This window comes from Misgurnus anguillicaudatus, chromosome 1 (assembly GCF_027580225.2).
Source record: "Misgurnus anguillicaudatus chromosome 1, ASM2758022v2, whole genome shotgun sequence".
Taxonomy (NCBI): domain Eukaryota; kingdom Metazoa; phylum Chordata; class Actinopteri; order Cypriniformes; family Cobitidae; genus Misgurnus; species Misgurnus anguillicaudatus.
This window is the reverse complement of record NC_073337.2, coordinates 26,910,993-26,934,399: the sequence shown is the minus strand read 5'-3', so window position 1 is coordinate 26,934,399 and position 23,407 is coordinate 26,910,993. Positions and strand designations below refer to the sequence as shown.

The 23,407-nt window shown below is 37.6% G+C and overlaps 1 protein-coding gene across 1 annotated transcript in view; it reads right to left on the bottom strand.

Annotated features, from left to right (window-relative positions):
* Positions 1–19,561: 19,561 nt before the first annotated feature.
* arhgef39 (Rho guanine nucleotide exchange factor (GEF) 39) overlaps positions 19,562–23,407 on the bottom strand; it is a 72,575-nt gene continuing 68,729 nt past the window's right edge. Inside the window, exon 12 of the mRNA XM_055190196.2 lies at positions 19,562–20,113. Coding sequence (XP_055046171.2) covers positions 20,074–20,113 — 40 coding nt within the window. The 3' untranslated portion in view covers positions 19,562–20,073. The remainder of the gene's footprint in view (positions 20,114–23,407) is intronic.

Below are 23,407 nucleotides of genomic sequence, written 5' to 3'. Positions count from 1 at the left end.
AATTTTTTCCAGCCTCCTTTCTTACTACGCTGTTTGTCTTATTTTCAACTCTATCCATGGACCATGAAGCAATCTTTTCTTTTAAAATTTGGGAGGCGGGTGTGGAGTTTGGGTTGCCAAAGTCTTTGTTGCTTTTGTTCTTTTCTGAGCCATTATTCAAAGGGGATTATATGACTTACATTTCTTCTTAAATATCAATATGCAAAAATGACTAACAGCATATGAACCAGGCTCTGCTTGGAAACTCTTAAAGCAAAAGACATCTTTAAAACAGACACATAAGTTGAGGCCAGATAGTCTAAAATTTCTCATCTTAAATTGGGGTGACCTATTTTTTTTTGCTGGTAATGCTCATACTCTGGTCTGGTTGAGCTTTGGTTTTGTTGTAAAATAAATGCTTTTCATAGTCATAGATATGTGAACAACACAAAAACATGTCAACATTTTTTTCATTTTATTTTCAAGGACATTGTTATCAGCATTCACAACAACATGAATATATGATGGCTTGGTCTTCAACAGGGGGTCCAGGAACCATTGGGGGTCCATGGTGGTATTACTGGGTCCTCCAAATATTGTTTAAATGCAACAATTTAATCTTTAAATTAAAATGTGATGCAGCATGCCATTTTTTTTACAGTAAAGACCAAAAGAAACCAGGTCAAAGATGTTAAAAGTTAGGAAATAATGTTAATACAAACAACGCAAACCTGGATCATCAACATGAACCCTCAGAACGAATAGCTATAGGATTTTTGAGATAAACGTCTGAGGCTTTCGTTTGGTTTGGCCAGAGCTTGAAAGTGCAATGCAAAAAATCTCTAAATTAAAAATGGCTGAGGAAAAAAAGGCAATTCATAGCCGCTGAAGCATTTAGGTTTTTTCAAACTAATCCATGCAGACATTTAAATTACATTGAGGAAGCGAAAGATAAAAAAACATTTAATTTTAAGTGGCTTTTGTTTTTCCAACATCGCTTTGACAGATCTATGTCTTTTTTGGGAAATATTTGTTCCCCTACAAAATAAAATCTCCAAATTCTGTTTAGAAATGATGGGTAAGATGATAATTTAATATGCACAGAGATTGAATGTACATCTTGTGCTTTTCTGTTAGGAATTTGGTTGGGATTTGATCTGGACAGAGGCCTGAACATTAAAAAAATGATCTGAGAGGAAGAGAATGATCGAAATGTTCAAATCTTATGGGCAAAACCGATGCCAACCATCAACAAATCTGATACGCAGCATATAATAAAGCAATTATCCGCTGAAAATGAAAGATAAACACTTATCTGTTTTCTTTCCCCCACTTAATACAGGCTAAGAAGCACTTGCTTTATAGTGTATATTTAGGTAGCGTGTTTAAAACGGCCCTTCACTTTTCTGTGAATTCTCAAGAGCCGAACGTCTTCAATCGCAACACCATAGATGGCTTTGCTCTTTCACCAATGCAATATCTTTAACATTTTCCAGTTGATCGGTTGCTTTTCAACCATCTGATATCTGGACTGGCTAGTGTCCCGGATATAAACATTTGCGCTCCGTTTACAGTACACTGTTATTTGCTATTTTTTACAGTCAGTGATAACAAATAACAGTAGTCCACTTATAATAAAAAGTCACTATTTTAACACTTATCAGTGCTTAGTATACACATGTCACAGGAAAAGAGAAAACGGTTATGCTTGGTTTGCTCCAAAGGGTCAGAAAGAGAGATTAGGTGCTTATGAAAGATATTATGTAATGGAGCAAACTCCATTTTAAACATTCAACTGCTTGCTCTTTCTAAAATGTCCTTAATACTATAAAACATTATGTGACCCTGGACCACTCACAAGGCTCAATTTTCCGAAAATCAGATTTTATACATCATCTGAAAGCTGAATAAATAAGCATTGATATATGGTTTGTGAGGACAGGACAATATTTGTCCGAGATTAAGAATCTGGAATCTGGGGTGCAAAAAATCGAAATATTGAGAAAATCACCTTTCCTGTGCGTTCACACCAGACGCGGAAGAAACTGAAAAAAAAAACCATGCTATTTGCACATAGTTTAACTGTCGGTTCACACCAGACGTGAGTTTAACAATTTGCACGAGTAGATTACATACAAAGTCAATGTAAAGACGCAATCAGAATTAGGCAGCGCGATTGCCGCGAAAACAGGCGCTATCCGCCTCAAACGCGCCTTCGCGCAAGTTGAAAATATTTAACTCAAGCGAAAAATTCACATGACACAAAGTTAAGTCCCGAAGTTAAATCTAGAGTGAGCAACGCAATGCTACGCGTTTGGTGTGTACATAGCATAACTGTGGGTTCACACCAGACGCGAGTTTGCGCGAGTAGATTACATACAAATTCAATTCAATTTTATTTATATAGCGCTTTTCACAATTGTTAATTGTTGCAAAGCAGCTTTACATGAGTAAATGTAGGGAAGAACACAGAAAATCAATAGATAATATAAGAAGTAGAATATTGCGGCTAAGGATAAACCGTACAAGCGAGTGTACAAGCGACTCAAGTCTCGTTGCGAAATGATTGACATGGATTTTGTTAAGGTGGTAGATTTGCTTTATTTTATGTGCTAAGGCTGAAAATATCCTTTTAATTCCTGTTTCTGTAAAAGTAACGCTGTACAAGACGATGATTGTCCTCCATTGCTGTTTTATATTTCTGCCTCAGCCCGCTTCACATTACTACTAGAGAAAGCTCCTGATTGACTTAACATGTAAATCACTTGCGTTTAACGTTTCTTCCGCATATGGTGTGAACGCACCATTAACCTTCTAATGCTACGTACACACCAAACGCGGGGCATCGCGTTACTCGCTCTAGATTACTCGCAGGATTTAACTTTGTGTCATGCAAATTTTTTGCTCGACTTGAATATTTGAGGCGAATAGCGCGTGTTTTCGTGGCAAACGCGCCGCCCATATCACATCATTCTCATCGCCCCACGCGAGGACGCATCTGAACATGTCTTTGCTTTGACTTGTATGTAATATACTTACGCAAATTGTTGAATTTGCATTTGGTGTGTATGCCCCATAATGCTACGTACACACCAAACGCGGCGCATCGCGTTACTCACTCTAGATTACTCGCGGGATTTAACTTCGTGTCATGCAAATTTTTCGCTCCAGTTGAATATTTTTTACTTGGGCAAAGACGCGTTTGAAGCAAAAAGCACGTGTTTTCGCAGCAAACGCGCCACACATATCGCGCCATTCGCATCGCCCCATGCGAGGACGCGTCTGATCACGTCTTTGCATTGCCTTTGCATGTAATTTAGTTGTGCAAATCGTTGAATTCGCATTTGGTGTGTATGCCCATAATGCTACGTACACACCAAACGTGGGGCATTGTGTTACTCCCTCTAGATTACTCGCTGGATTTAATTTCATGTCATGCGAATTTTTCGCCCCAGTTATTTTCAACTTGGGCGAAGATGCGTTTGAGGCAATCAGCGCGTGTTTTTGCGCCAAACACGCTGCGCATATCGCGTCATGCGCAAATCGTTGAACTCGCATTTGGTGTGTATTCCCCATAATGTTACATATACACCAAACGCGGGGGATCGCGTTACTCACTCTAGATTACTCGCGGGATTTAACTTCGTGTCATGCGAATTTTTCGCTCCAGTTGAATATTTGGGCAAAGACGCGTTTGAAGCAAAAACTTGTATTTTCGCAGCAAACGCGCCACACATATCGCGTCATTCGCATCGCCCCATGCGAGGACACGTCCGATCGCGTCTTTGCATTGACTTGTTTGTAATCTACTTGCGCAAATCGTTGAATTCGCATTTGGTGTGTATGCCCATAATGCTACGTACACACCAAACGTGGGGCATTGTGTTACTCCCTCTAGATTACTCGTGGGATTTAACTTCGTGTCATGCTAATTTTTCGCTCGTGTAATGGTTTTGTTCTGTGTTTACTTGTGTTCTGTGTATTTTTGTATTTTGGACTTTTATTTTGATACTCTGCTCTGTTCGGACTTTTATTTTGATTTTCATCATGCCATGTTTCAGTTCACACTTCCTGTCTGTTTTGTATATAAGTCACTTCCTGTACACCAGTTCCTGGCTGAATATTATACATAGTAAGCCCAACCTGTTACCTGTCTGATTCTGATATCTGTTGATCTGTTAAACCTGTTACCTGAATCTGTTCCTGTTTTTTGACCATTGCCTGTATTTTGGATTCTGCCTGTTTTGCTGCCTGCCTTGAACCTTTGCCTGTACTTGGATTCTGTTTGTGGATTACCCTGTTTGGATTTGGTTGCTGGCCCTTTATGGGATTTTACTTAATAAACACCTTTTGCATATGGATTCACACTTTCTCCGCTTTCATTAAAGCACACCCTGTTACAGAATATTCAGCCCTAAACCGGAATCCAGCAAAGGTCAGTAATCTCCCACCAGCACCATGAAACCTGTTTTTGCACTGCTTGCACTCCGTCAGAACCACCGGCCCATTGAGGATTATGTTCAAGACTTTCTGGAATTATCAAATCAGGTACATTATGATGAGGACACTTTAAAACCGATTTTTTATAATGCTTTAGATGAATGGTTGCGCTTGTGTATGCCACGTGATATGTCTGTCTGGTCTCTGGAGCAATATATTGACTTTGCGTTGCTGTTGTGTGGTTCCCCCTTCACTGTGGGTGTTGCGGATACACCTTCAGAAGCTATTCACAACACACAAAGCCAAGTCATGCCTGTTCTGTCCATGCCTGTTCACAAAATGGCCGCCACCATGCCTGCTCCCAAAATGGCCGCCACCCTGCCTGTCCCTAAAATGGCCGCCACCATGCCAGTTCACAAAATGGCCGCCATCCTGCCTGTCCCTAAAATGGCCGCCACCCTGCCTGTTCCCAAAATGGCCGCCATCCTGCCTGTCTCTGCACCTGCACCTGTTCTCGAGAGAGCCGTCACCATTCCTGCACCTGTGCTTCAGAGGGCCATCGTCACCACCACACCTGCACTCATGAGGGCTACTACTCACCCAGCACCTATCATCAAGATGGCCGCCCTGCCTGAACCAACCGCCACAGAGGTATGCCTCATTGACTGTGACATTCTTGAATTTGCTATGGCCCTGTGGTGCGTTTGGTCTGCCTTCTGTTTGTTTGTTCCCGAGGTTCCTCAAGACCCTGAATCTGACCTGCCCGTCTCATCTGACCTGCCCGTCTCGTCTGACCTGCCCGTCTCGTCTGAACTGCCCGTCTCGTCTGTCCTGCCCGTCTCGTCTGTACTGCCAGTCTCGTCTGTCCTGCCCGTCTCGTCTGACCTGCCCGTCTCGTCTGACCTGCCCGTCTCGTCTGACCTGCCCGTCTCGTCTGACCTGCCCGTCTCGTCTGATCTGCCCGTCTCGTCTGACCTGCCCGTCTCGTCTGACCTGCCCGTCTCGTCTGAGCTGCCCGACTCATCTGAGCTGCCCGACTCATCTGATCTGCCTGTCCTGCCTGATTCGTCTGTCCTGCCTGATTCGCCTGACCCGCCTGATTCACCTGTCCTGTCTGAATCATCTAATTCATCTGACTCGCCTGATTCATCTGACTCGCTCACTTCATCTGATTCGTATGTCCTGCCTGATTCACCTGTCCCATCTGATTCGTCTGACTCACCTGATTCACATGATTCGTCTGGCTCACCTGGCTCACCTGTCTTATCTGACTCACCTGGCTCATCTGATTCACCTGATTCATCTGATTTGTCTGGTCCACCACCTGGGACTTCGCCACCCTGGGCTTTGGAAGCTTTTCCAAGTTTTTTTTGGGGGGGGGGGAGTACCCGGACACAGGAAGGAGGCAGAGGACGCTGAGGCAGTGACCGAAGTGGACTCTGATCCTTCCTCTCCTTGTGTTCCAGGGCTATTCCTACCCAATGCTCAAGCTCCATGTCTGCCCAATAATTCTGGTCCTAGCCTGCCCCATGACCCAGGTCCTAGCCTGCCCCATGACCCAGGTCCTAGCCTGCCCCATGACCCAGGTCCAAGCCTGCCCCATGACGAAGGTCGAAGCCTGCCCCTTGAGCACTGTCGTTGCGTGCCCCATGACCCATTTCCTAGCCTGCCCCATGACCCAGGTCCTAGCCTGCCCCATGACCCAGGTCCTAGCCTGCCCCATGACCCAGGTCGTAGCCTGCCCCATGACCCAGGTCCTAGCCTGCCCCATGACCCAGGTCCTAGCCTGCCCCATGACCCAGGTCGTAGCCTGCCCCATGACCCAGGTCGTAGCCTGCCCCATGACCCAGGTCGTAGCCTGCCCCATGACCCAGGTCCTAGCCTGCCCCATGACCCAGGTCCTAGCCTGCCCCATGACCCAGGTCCTAGCCTGCCCCATGACCCAGGCCCGCATCAGCCCCATGACCCAGGCCCGCATCTGCCCCATGACCCAGGCCCGCATCTGCCCCATGTTCCTGGACCATCCTGGCCATATGACCCAGGACCTCTCCTGAACTGCCCTGCCTTCGCCAAGAGGTCCTGGCCCGCCCGCCCACCCTCTATTGGACTTTATTATGTGTATGTTGGGCTCCAGGAGTCGCCCTTTAGAGGGGGGGTTCTGTAATGGTTTTGTTCTGTGTTTACTTGTGTTCTGTGTATTTTTGTATTTTGGACTTTTATTTTGATACTCTGCTCTGTTCGGACTTTTATTTTGATTTTCATCATGCCATGTTTCAGTTCACACTTCCTGTCTGTTTTGTATATAAGTCACTTCCTGTACACCAGTTCCTGGCTGAATATTATACATAGTAAGCCCAACCTGTTACCTGTCTGATTCTGATATCTGTTGATCTGTTAAACCTGTTACCTGAATCTGTTCCTGTTTTTTGACCATTGCCTGTATTTTGGATTCTGCCTGTTTTGCTGCCTGCCTTGAACCTTTGCCTGTACTTGGATTCTGTTTGTGGATTACCCTGTTTGGATTTGGTTGCTGGCCCTTTATGGGATTTTACTTAATAAACACCTTTTGCATATGGATTCACACTTTCTCCGCTTTCATTAAAGCACACCCTGTTACAGCTCGAGTTGAATATTTGAGAATAGCGCGTGTTTTCGTGGTAAACGCGCCACCCATATCACGTCATTCTCATCGCTCCATGCGAGGACGCATTTGATCATGTCTTTGCATTGACTTGTATGTAATCTACTTGCGCAAATTGTTGAATTCGCATTTGGTGTGTATGCCCCATAATGCTACGTACACACCAAACGCGGCGCATCGCGTTACTCACTCTAGATTACTCGCGGGATTTAACTTCGTGTCATGCGAATGTTTCGCTCCAGTTGAACATTTTTAACTTGGGCGAAGACGCGTTTGATGCAAAAAGCGCCCGCTTTCGCAGCAAATGCGCCACACATATCACGTCATTCTCATCGCCCCACGCGAGGACACATCTGATCATGTCTTTGCATTGGCTTGTATGTAATCTACTTGCGCAAATTGTTGAATTTGCATTTGGTGTGTATGCCCCATAATGCTACGTACACACCAAACGCGGGGCATCCCGTTACTCGCTCTAAATTACTTGCGGGATTTAACTTCGTGTCATGCAAATTTTTCGCTCGGGTTGAATATTTGAAGCAAAAAGCGCGTGTTTTCGCAGCAAACGCGCTACACATATCGCGCCATTCGCATCGCCCCATGCGAGGACGCGTCTGATCACGTCTTTGCATTGACTTGTATGTAATCTACTTGCGCAAATCGTTGAACTCGCATTTGGTGTGTTTGCCCCATTAGACCTCCACATTTTTATTATATTTCTTGGTTCTTTTTAACCCCAAAATAGCTGGAAGAAATGTGAAAAAAAGACAAACCAAAGATCGTGTCTTAGGAGGTAAAGTTGTTGGAACATGATCTTAATACTTAATATCCTAATGATTTTTTGCATAAAAAATTTATAATTTTGACCCATAATAAAATGTATTGTTGACTATTGCTACAAATATACCCATGCGACTTATAACTGGTTTTGTGGTCCAGGGTCACATTTATGCATTTGGCGAATGTTTTTATCCAATGTGACTTGCAGTGCATGACAAGGTATACATTTTTATCAGTACAGTAGGTGTGTTCCCCGCCAATGACAACGATCTTTGTTGTTAAACAGTTAAAACCACAGATGCAAAATCCCTCCAAGTTTGTATCTGAACACAAGCCATAAAAACAACTCCATACCCAAACACCACAGACAAACAAACCTGGTCTTGTGAAAACATGCCACAGGTCTTTACAAACACACCTAAAAATAGCTCGAGTGGTTTGGGTAGAAAGTAAGGAGTATGTTTATGCTTGTGTGTGTCAACAATACCTACAGTAATAGCCGTCACACTGAACAAAATATAAACATGTCAGCAAATGCCTCTACTTTATACTAGATAAAAAAACATTTTTAAGGTCATTTAAGGGAAGCGATTTTAAGAAATGGATTAAATCATCCAAATAGTAAGCTAAACATAGCTAGGTGTACTGTATGCAGTCTGCTATTAAATCAATAAAAAGTCAGATAACAGCATGTTATAAATAGTGTCGTTTTACACAATGTTTTGTCAAAGACACCACAGCAATAACAAGACAGTCATTACCACAAAATCCTGCATATATGCCATCATTACATACAATAGAAAAATACAGAGGTGTAACTTTACACTGACATAATCAACCACCACCGCAAACCACACATGACTCATTTAAGACACTGACTACAGACCTCAATGATTTATTATTAACAAACAACACGTGTTGCGTTACTATTTCGGTGTTACTTCATTGCCATTATAAACATGATTGTTCTTTACGATGCTGGCTACCTTTCAAATGTTTTCTAGCCTTAAACATCATTAGCAAAGCAAATGCATTTCATTATAGCTCAAAAAAAGCCCAAAGAGAGTTTGATAAAGTGTTTATCGGAAGATCATTCATAAAAACAGGACGTTTTGCTATTAGGACCTATTTTTGAGCACTATTCGTCAATGCTGTCTCAGAGTCAAACCTCCTACGGGCTAAGATGCATAAAAAAAATCCTCCAAATATACATGGCGTACTGGCTGTGCCTTAAGGGGGAAATAAACGTATAAACGTGTATTTTTTTAAACAGATCAGAACATTTTCTCATAGGTTTAAAAAGAATGGAAAATTACGGCACATTACCGTATTGTGAATGATCTTGTTGCGGTAAGGACAAACAGCAGGGTTTGAGCAAAGGACTCACGTATATCACATTTTTGTATTTGTGCACAGCCCATCCTAAACTAAAAAAGCCTACTGTTAATGTAAATGTTACTTTTATTGCATAAATGTTAGTTTTAAAAATCAAGTGGGTTATATATACACAGGAAAATTAATAACTTAAACAATCATCTGGGATATTATCAACATTCTTGAATTCATGCTTTAAACTGCAATGCATAAATTGCATTATGAATATATGATAAAGTAATAACAGGATTTTTTTTACTTTGCAAATGAGCAAAACAATATTAAACAAACCACTGTAAAGCCATTGACTCTATGCATGTTGGGTTATTTTCAAGCCAGCATTGGGTTAAAAAAGGGACAAAGCAAGGGGCAAACTTACGATCTTGATTGTGAAGCCAACACTGAAGTGACTTAAACTGCAATTCATCGACTGACCACTAGAGGCTGGCTCGAAAAAGGAGTCAATTCCCATAGACCCCCCATGTTAAAATGCCCAACTTTACAGCAGAAATCATATCACTAACGTTACTTACGTGTAACCAAACGTGAAAATCCGGTAAAAAATTTGGGGAGTTATGATTATTGTAGTTGGGGATACACCTTCCTCAGTAGAAATAAATGCAAGTGGGGCGCATCGGGGACCCATCCAAGATGATGGCCGCGCAGATTCGTCAGCTACAATAGGCAGCGTCAGTCTATGAGGGGACTACGTCTATAATGTCTATGCAGCCTTCAAAAAGCTCCTATGGGTGACGTCACGGACATTACGTCCACATTGTCTATGGGACAAACAACCCAGCATAGGTTAAATTACAACCCAACGGGTTGGGTTCATCCTTTTTTGACCCAACGCTGGCTTGAAAAAAAGGCAGAATTTTTACAGTGATAAAACGAGTTACGGAATCAGCTTTGAAGGTATCTAACCTTAATACACACACACACTTTGCTCTGGATAAATCCACGCCGTTGATCTATAACTTACCCTTGACCTACCTTTTGACTCTTTGATGCTGCTGTGTTGCATTGTGGGAGTTCTGTATCATAGTGTTTGTGCTCTAGCGGCAGATGTCATCACAGGTCTGCTTTAAAGGTCAACTGTGATAAACTGTAAGAGGGCTAGACACTGTTTTCATGCCTTGAGGTTGAATGAGGCTATGACCTCGATATGTAAATCAGGCCATATAATCTAGCTGTCACTGGTGCGGTACCCTTTAAAAATCCAAGATAGGGATGCAAAATTTTGGAATGTTCAAGGCTGGAAACCTTCAATGGCAATTAACGGATATATATGGGAATTAATGGGAATATATGGGAATTAACAGATATATTTGGGAAAATATGGGAATTAACGAATATATATGGGAATTAACAGGAATACATGGAAATTAACGGAAATACATGGGAATTGACGGATATCAATGGAAATTGACGGATATATATGGGAATTAACAGGAATACATGGGAATTAACGGGAATACATGGGAATTAACGGGAATTATGGGAATTAACGGAAAATATATGGGAATTAATGGATATAAATGGGAATTAATGGGAATATATGGGAATTAACAGATATATTTGGGAATATATGGGAATTAACAAATATATATGGGAATTAACAGAAATACATGGGTATTAACGGGAATACATGGGAATTGACAGATATAAATGGGAATTGACGGATATATATGGGAAATAACAGGAATACATGGGAATTAACGGGAATACATGGGAATTGACGGATATAAATGGGAATTAACGGGAATTATGGGAATTAACGGGAATATATGGGAATTAATGGAAATAAATGGGAATTAATGGGAATATATGGGAATTAACAGATATATTTGGGAATATATGGGAATTAACGAATATATATGGGAATTAACGGGAATACATGGGAATTGACAGATATAAATGGGAATTGAAGGACATAAATGGGAATTAACGAATATATATGGGAATTAACGGATATATATGGGAATTAATAAATATATGGGAATTAATAAATAAAAATATATATGGAAATTAACAGGAATATATGGGAATTAACTAATATAAATGGGAATTAACGGGAATTATGGGAATTAAAGGGGATATATGGGAATTAATGGATATAAATGGGAATTAATGGGAATATATGGGAATTAAGAGATATATTTGGGAATATATGGGAATTAACGAATACATGGAAATTACCGGGAATACATGGGAATTGACGGATATAAATGGGAATTGACGGATATATATGGGAATTAACAGGAATACATGGAAATTAACGGGAATACATGGGAATTGACGGATATAAATGGGAATTGACGGATATATATGGGAATTAACAGGAATACATGGGAATTGACGGATATAAATGGGAATTGATGGATATAAATGGGAATTGACGAATAAATATGGGAATTAACGGACATATATGGGAATTAATAAATATATATGGAAATTAACAGAAATATATGGGAATTAACGAATATAAATGGGAATTAACGGGAATATATGGGAATTAATGGATATAAATGGGAAATAATGGTAATACATGGGAATTAATGAGAATATATGGGAATTAATTGGAATATATGGGAATTAACGGATATATATAGGAATTAACGGATATATATATATATGGGAATTAACGGGAATATATGGGAAGTAACTGGATATAAATGGGAATTGACGGATATATATGGGAATTAACAGGAATACATGGGAATTGACGGATATAAATGGGAATTGACGGATATAAATGGGAATTGACGGATATAAATGGGAATTAACGAATAAATATGGGAATTAACGGACATATATGGGAATTAATAAATATATATGGAAATTAACAGGAATATATGGGAATTAACGAATATAAATGGGAATTAACGGGAATATATGGGAATTAATGGATATAAATGGGAATTAATGGTAATATATGGGAATTAACGGGAATATATGGAAATTAATTGGAATATATGGGAATTAACGGATATATATAGGAATTAACGGATATATATATGGGAATTAACGGGAATATATGGGAAGTAACTGGAATAAACTGGGAATTTAAAAAACTTGCAGAGTTGCCTATAACAGGTAACGTAAATAGTAAAAAAATCTTGCAGCATAATTTTGTTTAAAATAACAAGATTTAATGCCGTTTCTGTTGAATCTCTACTCTGCACATTCCTCAGTCACATGCACACAGCAGACTGCACTAAAAGGATTTCTGATCAAATTTTTGAAAACCCCTGCCAGGGTGAGGATTTTAAGAAACCCTTGCAGTGTTGTCGTGTAGACAGTAATACCAGGGTTTTTGCCTTGCAACGTCACTTTTGTTAGGCTTCTGATTGGCCAAGGTGGCTTTACAATTTGAGTTGTATCCTTGCCTGCTGGTGTGGCATGCTCTTGACAGTGTGTTTTTGCTGTTTCATGAGGACAGAGATTTCTTTTAAACCGAGCATGTGTGGATGGGATTTTTTTGGAGGAAAAACTCCTGTTATAAAAATACCCGTGTTCATGTGGACTAGGCCTGAGATACTAATTTGCACTCTTTAGGTCTAAAGCGGCTCCAGTGACAGCTAATATTTTGGCCATTTTTATATACCAAATATAACCAAAGCTATATTGTAAAATGAAGTATTTCTTGTTTTTTGTTAGCTAAACTAAACACAAGCTATCTGCTTGCTTAGCTTATCTGGAGTCCAAAGGAGGACCAAGCGGACCCTGGCACTCACGATACCAGAACTGGATAAGGATCAGAACATGCACAACATGTACAATAACTCGAGAAAAATGACCTTGCTTATACACACCGTAAACAGTGCCAGACAGTCTGAGTCACTGACGTGTGTTTCTTGCACACTCCAAAACTGTAACTTAAGATCTTAATGAAAAGCCAAACACATAAAGTCTACAGTAAATTATCTCTTCAGATGCGATTCACGGGAAAAGAATTTAGTTTAGTGCATCAGTCCTCTCGCATGAAATGTTCAGAAAGCAGAGGGATCGTAAGGGTCAACGGCACGTGTTGTTCTTCTCGTGCCCTGTGTTTTACTCCTTTAATGACAATGTGGATCCGTTTCAAAGATATAATGGAGAGAATGTTGACCGTGCTTGAGAATGAAGTATGCCATAAGTTCTTAATCTATTCTTCTGGCTGCTGTTGATTTAAGTTAAGAGCTTAACCAAAGGATGCAAGTTCTAACCGAATAACTTTCACTGTGAAGTCATGGTTTGTGCAAACTGCTCACTGTAAGTGAACAGGGCTAATTAATCACACATGCCCAGATTGAAAGCAGAGATTTGTGGGATTGTGCACACCATGCATCCAAGTCGTAGATGTCTTGAAGAAGCAGGACTTGATGTTGTTGGTGCATGGTGGCTTAACTTATTATTTACACACACTATCAGAGAAAATGATCAAAAATGGTCCCAAGCTGTCACTGGGGTAGTACCCTCTAATATGTACCATTTAGGTATAAATATGTATACATTTGGTACCAAAATGTACATTCGAGATACTAAAATTAACTCTTTAGGTGAATAGGTGCCCTTGGGTTTTTAGGGACCTGGGGCCTCATTTATAAACGTTGCGTACGCACAAAAGAATGCGTACGCCACTCTCTACGCAATAGTTGTTATTTATAAAAAGCTAACTTGACGGGAAAATGTGCTGTCCGTCACGCAAGCTCTGACCCAGGCGTACGCACAAAAATGGGTGAAATGAGAAATGGCGACACCGACGGCAGATGGAAGAAACACGTGAAAGTGAAAGTAAAAATGACAACACTACCCCTCATAAATAACATGAAGACTTCACAAAGCAAGTCTTACAATTAACAGCCTACACGAACACCCATTTGATCGATCAGCAGTGAAACAAAATAAATAAATAAATAAATCGAAAATTACAACAAAAATTCAAATGAACACATATTTGCTAAAAGAAAAGTGAAATATGTTCTGCAATAATATTGGCATGTTGTGCAATTCATCCTCATAAAGAATATAGTTAACAGAACTAAATAATGTACAAAACTGATATTCTCGTCAATGTGTCCGTCTGGCGGAGCAGATATAGATGCAATTACATAGACAGATACATAGATAATTAAGGAGATATATAGTTAGATAGATAGATAAATAGATAGATGTATTAATTGTCCACTGAGGAAAGTTGTTTTCATAGTAAACCATATCTTCATAATCTAGTACGGAATTATGGTATTCATGCATCATGCATATGCCTTCAGTGTGTTTTATTTTTGATAAAACAATGTGGCGTATGTCTCAAACATTTAGGAAGCAATTACATTTGCGCTGAACAATGTCCCATTTCCAGGTCGATTATTACCGACATCTGTAGCTTGTCAGATGCAATTAAATGAATGGAAATAAAATGCCCCATCACAATGCGTAATGCCCACACTGTGCCCTCCAAACAACGTTTTTCTCCTCTTTTCCCCCTCGCCAACGATAACTTCTACTTCACATTGAGTGAATTTACGTTGTTTTTTTTTATTTCCTCTATGTGTTTGCCATGATTTCGCAATCAATGCATATTAACTTGTGGGCGTTTCACGGACTATTCATGGGCAACTATGGGCGTGTCATGAAGCCGCAAAAGCTGCGCTACATTTAGAATTGATTGTGATTTATTAAGGGAAAAATGCGTAGGATGTGCGTGCGCACGGTTTTATAAATCCGAATATTTCTGTGCGTACGCCCGTCCTATGTTTCATCCGTACGCCACTTCTGACGCAAATCCTACGCAAAGTTTTATAAATGAGGCCCCAGATCTCAACCATGACTTTGTGAAGAAAATGTGTAGTAACAGTGTAGTAATACTGTATAATGCTCATCATAACAACATGAACCAGGGTTATGACATGTCTTACACACCGTGAACCCCGACCATTTGAATTCACTTAAAAAATTGGAGGAAAGTTGTTGCACTGAAAAATTTATTTTAACTTAAACTTAAACTTTTTTTTGAAAATATACACATTTTCCAGCTCTCCTAGAGTTAAACATTTGATTTTTACCATTTTGGAATCCATTCAGCTGATCTCCGGGTCTGGCGCTACCAGTTTTAGCATAGCCTAGCACAATCCATTGAATCTGATTAGAACATTAGCATCGCGCTCCAAAATAACCAAAGGGTTTCGATATTTTTCAATGTAACTTAGTGCCGGTCACATTGAAAGTTACCTAGCTGGGGACTGCGTAATATCATTGCGCTTGCTGCGCCCATGTTACGGCAGCAAAGTCCTTGATAATTACACCAGAATGAGAGTATAGTTCCTAGCCATATCTGCCTAGAAAATCACAACTTTTAATTTTCTGTCGGTCTTAGCACACGATGTAACTACAGAAGAGTCAAGTTTTAAATAGGAAAAATATCCAAACTCTAAGTTATTTTTTAGCGCGATGCTAATGGTCTAATCAGATTCAATGGATTATGCTAAGTTATGCTAAAAGTGCTAGCACCAGACCTGGAGATCGGCTTAATGGATTCCAAAATGGTAAAAGTCAAATGTTTTACTCTAGGGGAGCTGGAAAATTTGCATATTTTCAAAAAAAGGTTAAAATTTCTACACTGTAAAAAATACTTTGCCGCCTTAAATTTTTTTGTTGAATCTCGGATTTACAAGTCATTTCAACTTACTATTATTTATCTTGACTAGAGATGAGTTGTTATAACTTATAAAATTAAGTTGCCTTTTCTCAACTATATTTTATAAGTTGTGACAACTCATCTCTGTTGATATGACTTGTAAATCTGAGTTGATTTAACAAAAAATTTTAAGGCAGTATTTTTTACAGTGTAGTACTTCCAATATGATTCAGCAAGTTTTTTATATTAACTTAATATAATTTGTAATATGAATTGCTCTGTCCAAAGTTTCCTCTTAACTGAGTTTAAAGATTTTCTATTTTTAATATTATTACTTTTTTAGTGTTATAAATTGTATTATAACACAATATTCACGAATGACTATAAGTTATAAATATAATTGCATAAACCTCTGTGACACTTTCATAAATATCTAAATTTTTATCAGTTCTTATTCTGTGAAAAGCATAAATAATCAACATATTCAGGCACAAAGGATTATGGGTTCTTACAACATGCACCGATAATTACTTGAATGTTTGAGTTTAATAAATTTTATATGCTTAAAAGTAAAATGAACTAAGATATGTTAAGTAGTGCTGGGCAAAGATTAATCACGATTAATCACATACAAAATACAAGTCTTTTTTTACATAATATATGTGTGTGTACTGTGTGTAATTATTAAGTATATTTAACCACACACACATACATATATTCATTTCAGAATTTTTTTAATTATAAAATATTATAAAAAAATTATGTATCATATAGAATATATTCAAATATGAATTAATATATATAAACATGTAAATGTTTCTTAAATACCTACATGAATGTGTGTGTGTGTATTAATATATAAATAATAATTACACACAGCACACACTCATATATTATGCAAAAAAAATCACTTTTATTTTGTATGCGATTAATCGCGACTAATCTTTGCCCAGCACTAATTTTAAGATATGTACAAATCTATATAAGTGATTAATATTAAGTAATAATAGTAATATTATGTTATGTTTACATCATTGTTTAAGTAAAGACAATATCTGGGTTAACAGTGCAGAAAGTGGTAAAATTAGTAACAGGATAATCTGAAAGATGTTTAAAAATCACAAAATGTTTGTCACAAATGTGACCTCCACAAACCAAGTCATAAGTAGCACCGGTTTATTTGTAACAATAGCTTTTAATACATAGTATGGGTCAAAATGGTTCATTTTTTATGCCCAAAATAATTAGGATATTAAGTAAAGATTATGTTCCATAGAGATATTTTGTAAATTTCCTGTAAAAATATAGAAATGTATCATTAGTAATATGTGTTGCTAAGGACTTTATTTGGACAACTATAAAGGCAATTTTCTCAATATTTTGAGACTCCAGATTTTCAAATAGTTGTAACTCGACCAAATATTGTCCTATCCTAACAAACTGTACAGCAATGGAAAGCGTATTTATTCAACTTATGACTGATGGTCATAAATTTGCTCAGTTGAAAAGTAACCTATATAAACAATGCAGAATCTTAAAACTTTCTTAATCATTCATCATAACATTTTCTTGCTTGCATTTCTCAAAATCCCATCATTTTCCAAGTTAAATTAAATCCCAGAATTACAATGTGATCTCTGTAAAGTCTGGTACAATCCCTTAAACCGAGTCAATGACCATGAATGGTGTTCTGTATCCTAAAGCATCTGCCAAGAAAATGAAAAGCTGGAGAACAACCACAAAAAAAGTTGGCATCGGCCGAGAAACGTGAACAGCGGAGGTGCAAATGGTAGAAACTGATCCAAGTACGTAACTGGGTAATAGCTGGCAGTTTCAGAAACTAGAGACATGAGTAGTGATCCAGATGCATGCTTTAAAACCGTAAATAGACCCTTATTACAATGCATGAATGTTTTTATCCCCTATCAACATCATCATATGGTGTCTGTGGCCAACTTTGTGTTACAAAAGTTGTTTGGTGCCATCATGTGGACAACTAAAGCACAAACTGGAATGAGACGTTGCAAAGTAAACCTTTTTCATATGAATCCTACAGATTTTCTGCACAAATCCTAGACCTGAACCCAAAATCAAGGCACAAGCGAACAATTTAAACACAATAGCTGAAATAGCCCACATACCCTCATATTCCCTACATTAGTTTGCCAATACTGTCCACTTAAGTGAATTCGGACACTACTTGTGCCGAGACCCGCGAGTTCATTTGGCACGCAACTTACAGTGAAAGGGTCGATAAGTGCATTCGGTAATCTCCAATATAATTTCGGACAACACTACAAATGGCTGTCCCCTCAAATAGTGCACTATTTAAGGGTGTAGGGAGCTATGTGGGACTTACTGTACACAACTAAGTAAGTTCAATAGAGGGCACTGTTGTATCAGTTTCAATGACTTTCCAGGTCCAATACCCTCAAATTCAAGGACTAAATGTTGGGACACATTTCAAGTGAGACATTGTGTTACCTTTTAAGATACATTGTTACAGTTCCCTTTCGAGGGAACTCGTGCTGCGTCACTGCGGTGACAGTTTGGGGACGCCTCCAGGGGTAAGTGCGTCTGAATGTGTATATCAAATTCAACCAATGGTGAGGCTTAACAAAGACAGGGTGACGCGGGAGCCAGGAAGTATATCTCTATCTGAAATATTGCCAAAGACGGCATTACAGGGACGCAGGAAGTATGGCAAGGGAGACGCAGCGTCTCGTTCCCTTCTCAGGTTACAACAGTTACATAAGTAACCTGAGACGTTTTCATGTGTCAAACACAACTATGCAAAAAAAGCATTTTGGTATGAATCAACATTTGCATACAGAAGATATAAGCATTTAAAGCGCTTAAAAAGTCTAGAATTTTTATGATATTATCCTGAACTACACAGTGAATAATATGGATTTTTTTCCAGAAAACTTCTTGCATAAAATAGATTCAAGCACTTTCAATGACCTGTATCTATATATGTATATTTTCAAATACGTCCCAGGGCTTTGAATTTTCCCCCCAGATTCACAAAATTTCAAGGATTTCAAGGACCCGCAGGAACCCTGACTGTTGTCGCATGCATGGGAGGTTCAACAGTGTATTGCAAAGTTCAGACCAAATCAATGAGCTTTTATTAATACATATGCAAAAATATATAATATTGACCAGTGTAACAGATTTCAGTAATAAAGCACTTCATGATAAAGATTTGATTTAAAGAGAAAAACAAGCAGACAAATAAAAAAAACATGATGGTGCAATACTTTTTCTGCACAGCATTACATAAACAATTGTTAACTAATATGCAGAAAATTATAGTTAAAGCAACATGTCTAGTAAACAGAGGTTGACCTCTTTATTCCAGTGTTAAAATATTGAGCAAGCACAATACTGCACCAAATTATTATATAATAAAATCATAATCACATGATAAATAGCGCTATTGTAAAAATATTAGCTTTGTGTTGATAAATATAATCAGTAGGTTAGCTGAAAATCAACTTAGTAGGTATGAATAAATATTTTGTTCCATTATATATATACACTGAAAAAAATGCTTCATTGAATTTAATAAAAAAATTTAAGGTAAGTGGTGCAATCAATTTATTTAAGCTACATTTAAAAAAAAGTTTTATATTTTATTTTACTTTACTAATCTTTTTTTGTTTGAATGTAGCTTAGGTTAATTTATTGCAGCCACTTACCTTTAAATAATTGATTAAATTCAATGAATCATTTCTTTCAGTGTATAAACATAATACATGATATAATATATGCAATGTAATAAATATTTTGCACATAATGTAAAATAAGTTGCTAGTGATGAGTTGGTATAACTTAAAAGTTGAATTAGTTTAACTTACTTTATGTTATAGCAACTTATCACTAGTCAAGATCAAAAATTTAAGTTGAAATGACTTGTAAATTTAAGTTGATTAATTGAAGTGCAAATTGTTATTTTTACAGTGTGGGTGTTATGTTATGACTATTAGATATCAGTCATCGTCAATTTGCATTCTACATAGCCTAAACCTTAAAACATCACAGTACAAAAAACTTGTGAACATCAAATATGATTAAAATATCCAAATATTTAATAAACCAAATTCTTTGGTGTAAAAACAAGCATTTGTTTAAATGCTGTGGAGTGGATGTGCATTGCATTCCTCTATCCCAAATCACCTCTGGGATGTTTCTCCTCACTGCTGGATCTTTCAGATTTCTCACACTTTGAAGCTCCTCACAAAATGACACAGCTTGAGCCTGCAGACTCCTGAGGTCTGGATTAACAATGAGAGACTGTTAGCATTGGTAATCTCACAGGTATATGTTATCATGATTCATACATACATATTTTGGGTAACAATAAGTTTCCATATATTAAGTCAGTTTATCAGTTTATGCATTAGCTCAAATGACTTAACAAAAAGTAGTTAAGAGTATTTGGTCATCTATGTTAATCTATGTATACATATATCTATGTATATATATATATATATATATATATATATATATATATATATATATATATATATATATATATATATATATATATATATTAGGGCTGTCAAAATTAACGCGTTAATAACGCGTTAACGCAAATTCATTTTAACGCCACTAATTTTATTAACGGAGATTAACGCAACGCACAATTTCAGTTTGACCCTTGGTCCAGCCCATAGTTGAATGAACAGAGACGCAGACAAATGTGACTCTCTCTAAATGAGTAAAAGGTTTTCATAGAAATAAGAACATTAAGCAAATCGTCTAGCAAATCCAATGCTCTAAATGCTCGTTGGACATCTGATATGATCTTTATTTATACGTCTGAGAGGTGTAACGTTCCCGTCCTCCTAATGCTTAATCTAATACAAAAATGCGTCTCAATTCATTTTGGTTTCGCTTTTATGCATGACTTATAAAATAGACTGCAGGACTTGCTTGATGTTAAAATAGTCATTAAGAGAGATAAAGTTCGGTACCTGATTATTGTTAAAGAGTTATTAAGAGCGACAAGACTCAAAAGCGATCCCCTCACGCTGACTGACATCTGAAGCGCGTGCACACAGACGCGCGAGTGCGCGACCTGGATATATAGACATCTACACAAAATTACAGTTTTACAAATATCTGTTTTTATAAGAATTCACGAAGGTAGGATCTATAATCTGTTATGTCTTAAGTAAATGTTTGGTTAACTGTTGGGTAAAAATATCTGATGTGTAACATTATATTAGATCACTTAGATTTTAAGCAGTCTGTCTCAATGTCAATCAAACAAAATAAAAAAAGTTGAACATACATTGATGATGTTTTTGCTTTGTGTGTGCTAAATCTATTAGTTTTACCAGTGATTTTAAGGTATTGATGTGGTAATATAATGTATGGATGTGGAAATGTTTGTGGTAATTTGACTCTTTCAACTTCAAACAAGTGTAGTTCTGTCATATTTTGTTATATTTCAACAAATCATGCATTGTTCTATGTTTTAATAGAGAATGTCAAAATATGAACAACTTTTTTTTTTTAATTTACTAATTCCGACTCAACTTGCCAGCACAGGTCACAAATGATACAGCAGCAAACAAAAATGGAGAAAGAAAAATCTTCTGAAAGGAAAATTCATATACAAAACAATGGCTGGTGAATCTGTTAAAATGTAAACAGGCTGTTGTTAACATACATTTCCATAAAGCATCTATATATGTATATATGATTAGAATATTAAAAACCTGAAAAGTGTTAAATTAGGGTAAATTTAGAATGGATAAAAATGTGCGATTAATTTGCGATTAATCGCAGTTAACTCATGAAATCATGCGATTAATCTAGATAAATTTTTTTAATCTATTGACAGCCCTAATATATATATATATATATATATATATATATATATATATATATATATATATATATATCAGTGGCGGCTGGTGACTTCTTTTTTTGAAGCTCACGATGCGAAGTTCATCACAACATGTATGTATTGTCATGTGTGTGGTTCGTCATTTCAAAATATGTGCTCTGCGCTTTGAGAGATCGTGTGTGCATCACGTGTCATGCCAAAATAAGGGCCTGCTGCCTTGAACTTGAAAGGAGACACTCGCGTGTGCCAGATATTCGCACAATCTCAAGCTTAATCAAAGTTTACTGTTAAGGGAGTGTCTTGCGTGTATTTAGGGAACGCAAGCGTCTCTTTTATCATACACGGTCTACTGCAGGGACTTATTTTGACAAAACACGTGATGCACACAGGATCTCTCCACATGCATGACACATTTTTTGGAAAAGGGAACCACACACGTGACAATCCAAACACTTATTATGAATTAGCGCATCCTCGGAAGTGCAGTCACGAGCCGCCACTGATATACATGTATGTTTATATATTTTTGGAAGAAAATTTTTCTTAAATGCATTTTGTGAAATTTTTGTGAAAATCACAAATAAAATGCTGGCGGGCAACTTTTCAAAAAATGGCTGGTGGGGATTGAGTTAAAGGTGTAGTGTGTAATTTAAAAAAAAAGGATCTCTTGACAGAAATCCTAAATAATATACAAAACTATATTATCAGTGGTGTATAAAGACCCTTTAAAATGAACCATTATGTTTTTATTACCTCAGAATGAGACGTTTTTCTCTACATACACAGAGGGTCCCCTTACGTGGAAGTCGCCATTTTGGGCCGCCATGTTTCTACAGAAGCCCTTAACGGACAAACTTTTTTTATTAATTTGTCTCCGTTGATGACATGTTTTTCCGGTGGCGGCTACCGTAGCTTCTCGCTGCATTTCAAAAGAGTGGACTGAGCCGTTGGTTGCAATTCGAAACCTCACCACTAGATGCCGCTAAAATTTACACACTGCACCTTTAATATAACTTAGGCATTATTTGGTTTAGAAGCAAAATCTTGGTCTCTTTTTAAAGACACTTTAAAGTTTTTCACTGATGTGTTTGGAGTTTTTAAATGAAAAAACAGTTAAAGCAATTAAAAAATATATATGTAAAAATAATGCAATAAAGTATGTATTTTATATTTAAAAACATAAAAATGAAAATTATTTACTCTGAAAACACTACAGAAATAAAGCCACAAGTCTTAACTAATTCAGATCCAAATTTTAAGTTAAAATCACAAAAATTAAGGTTTCTGTAACACTTTTAGTGGTTTTACTAACAACGGCCACTAGGTGTCAATGGTTTGCTGCATAATCATGACACAAATGAATAAATTACTGTTACTGCATTATTATTAACTCATTCACCGCCATTGACGAGTTATCTCGTCATTTATGAGTTCATATTTAACTAATAAGTATGCATTTCTGGACGAATTTCAAAGTGAAAGTGTAATACCGCTTTTATCCACCAGATGGCGCCAAAACGAATTTATCAAAAACTGCAGGTGGGCAACTTTCTCAAAAAGGCTGGCGGTGAATGAGTTAATAATGCAAAAAGGTTTTTAAAATATATGAAAACTACATTCTTAGAGCTTTCCAATGTTATATAGGTTGTCAAGATTTTTTATTATATTAAGGATATTATAATAATAATAATTAATGTGTATTCCTCCAGGT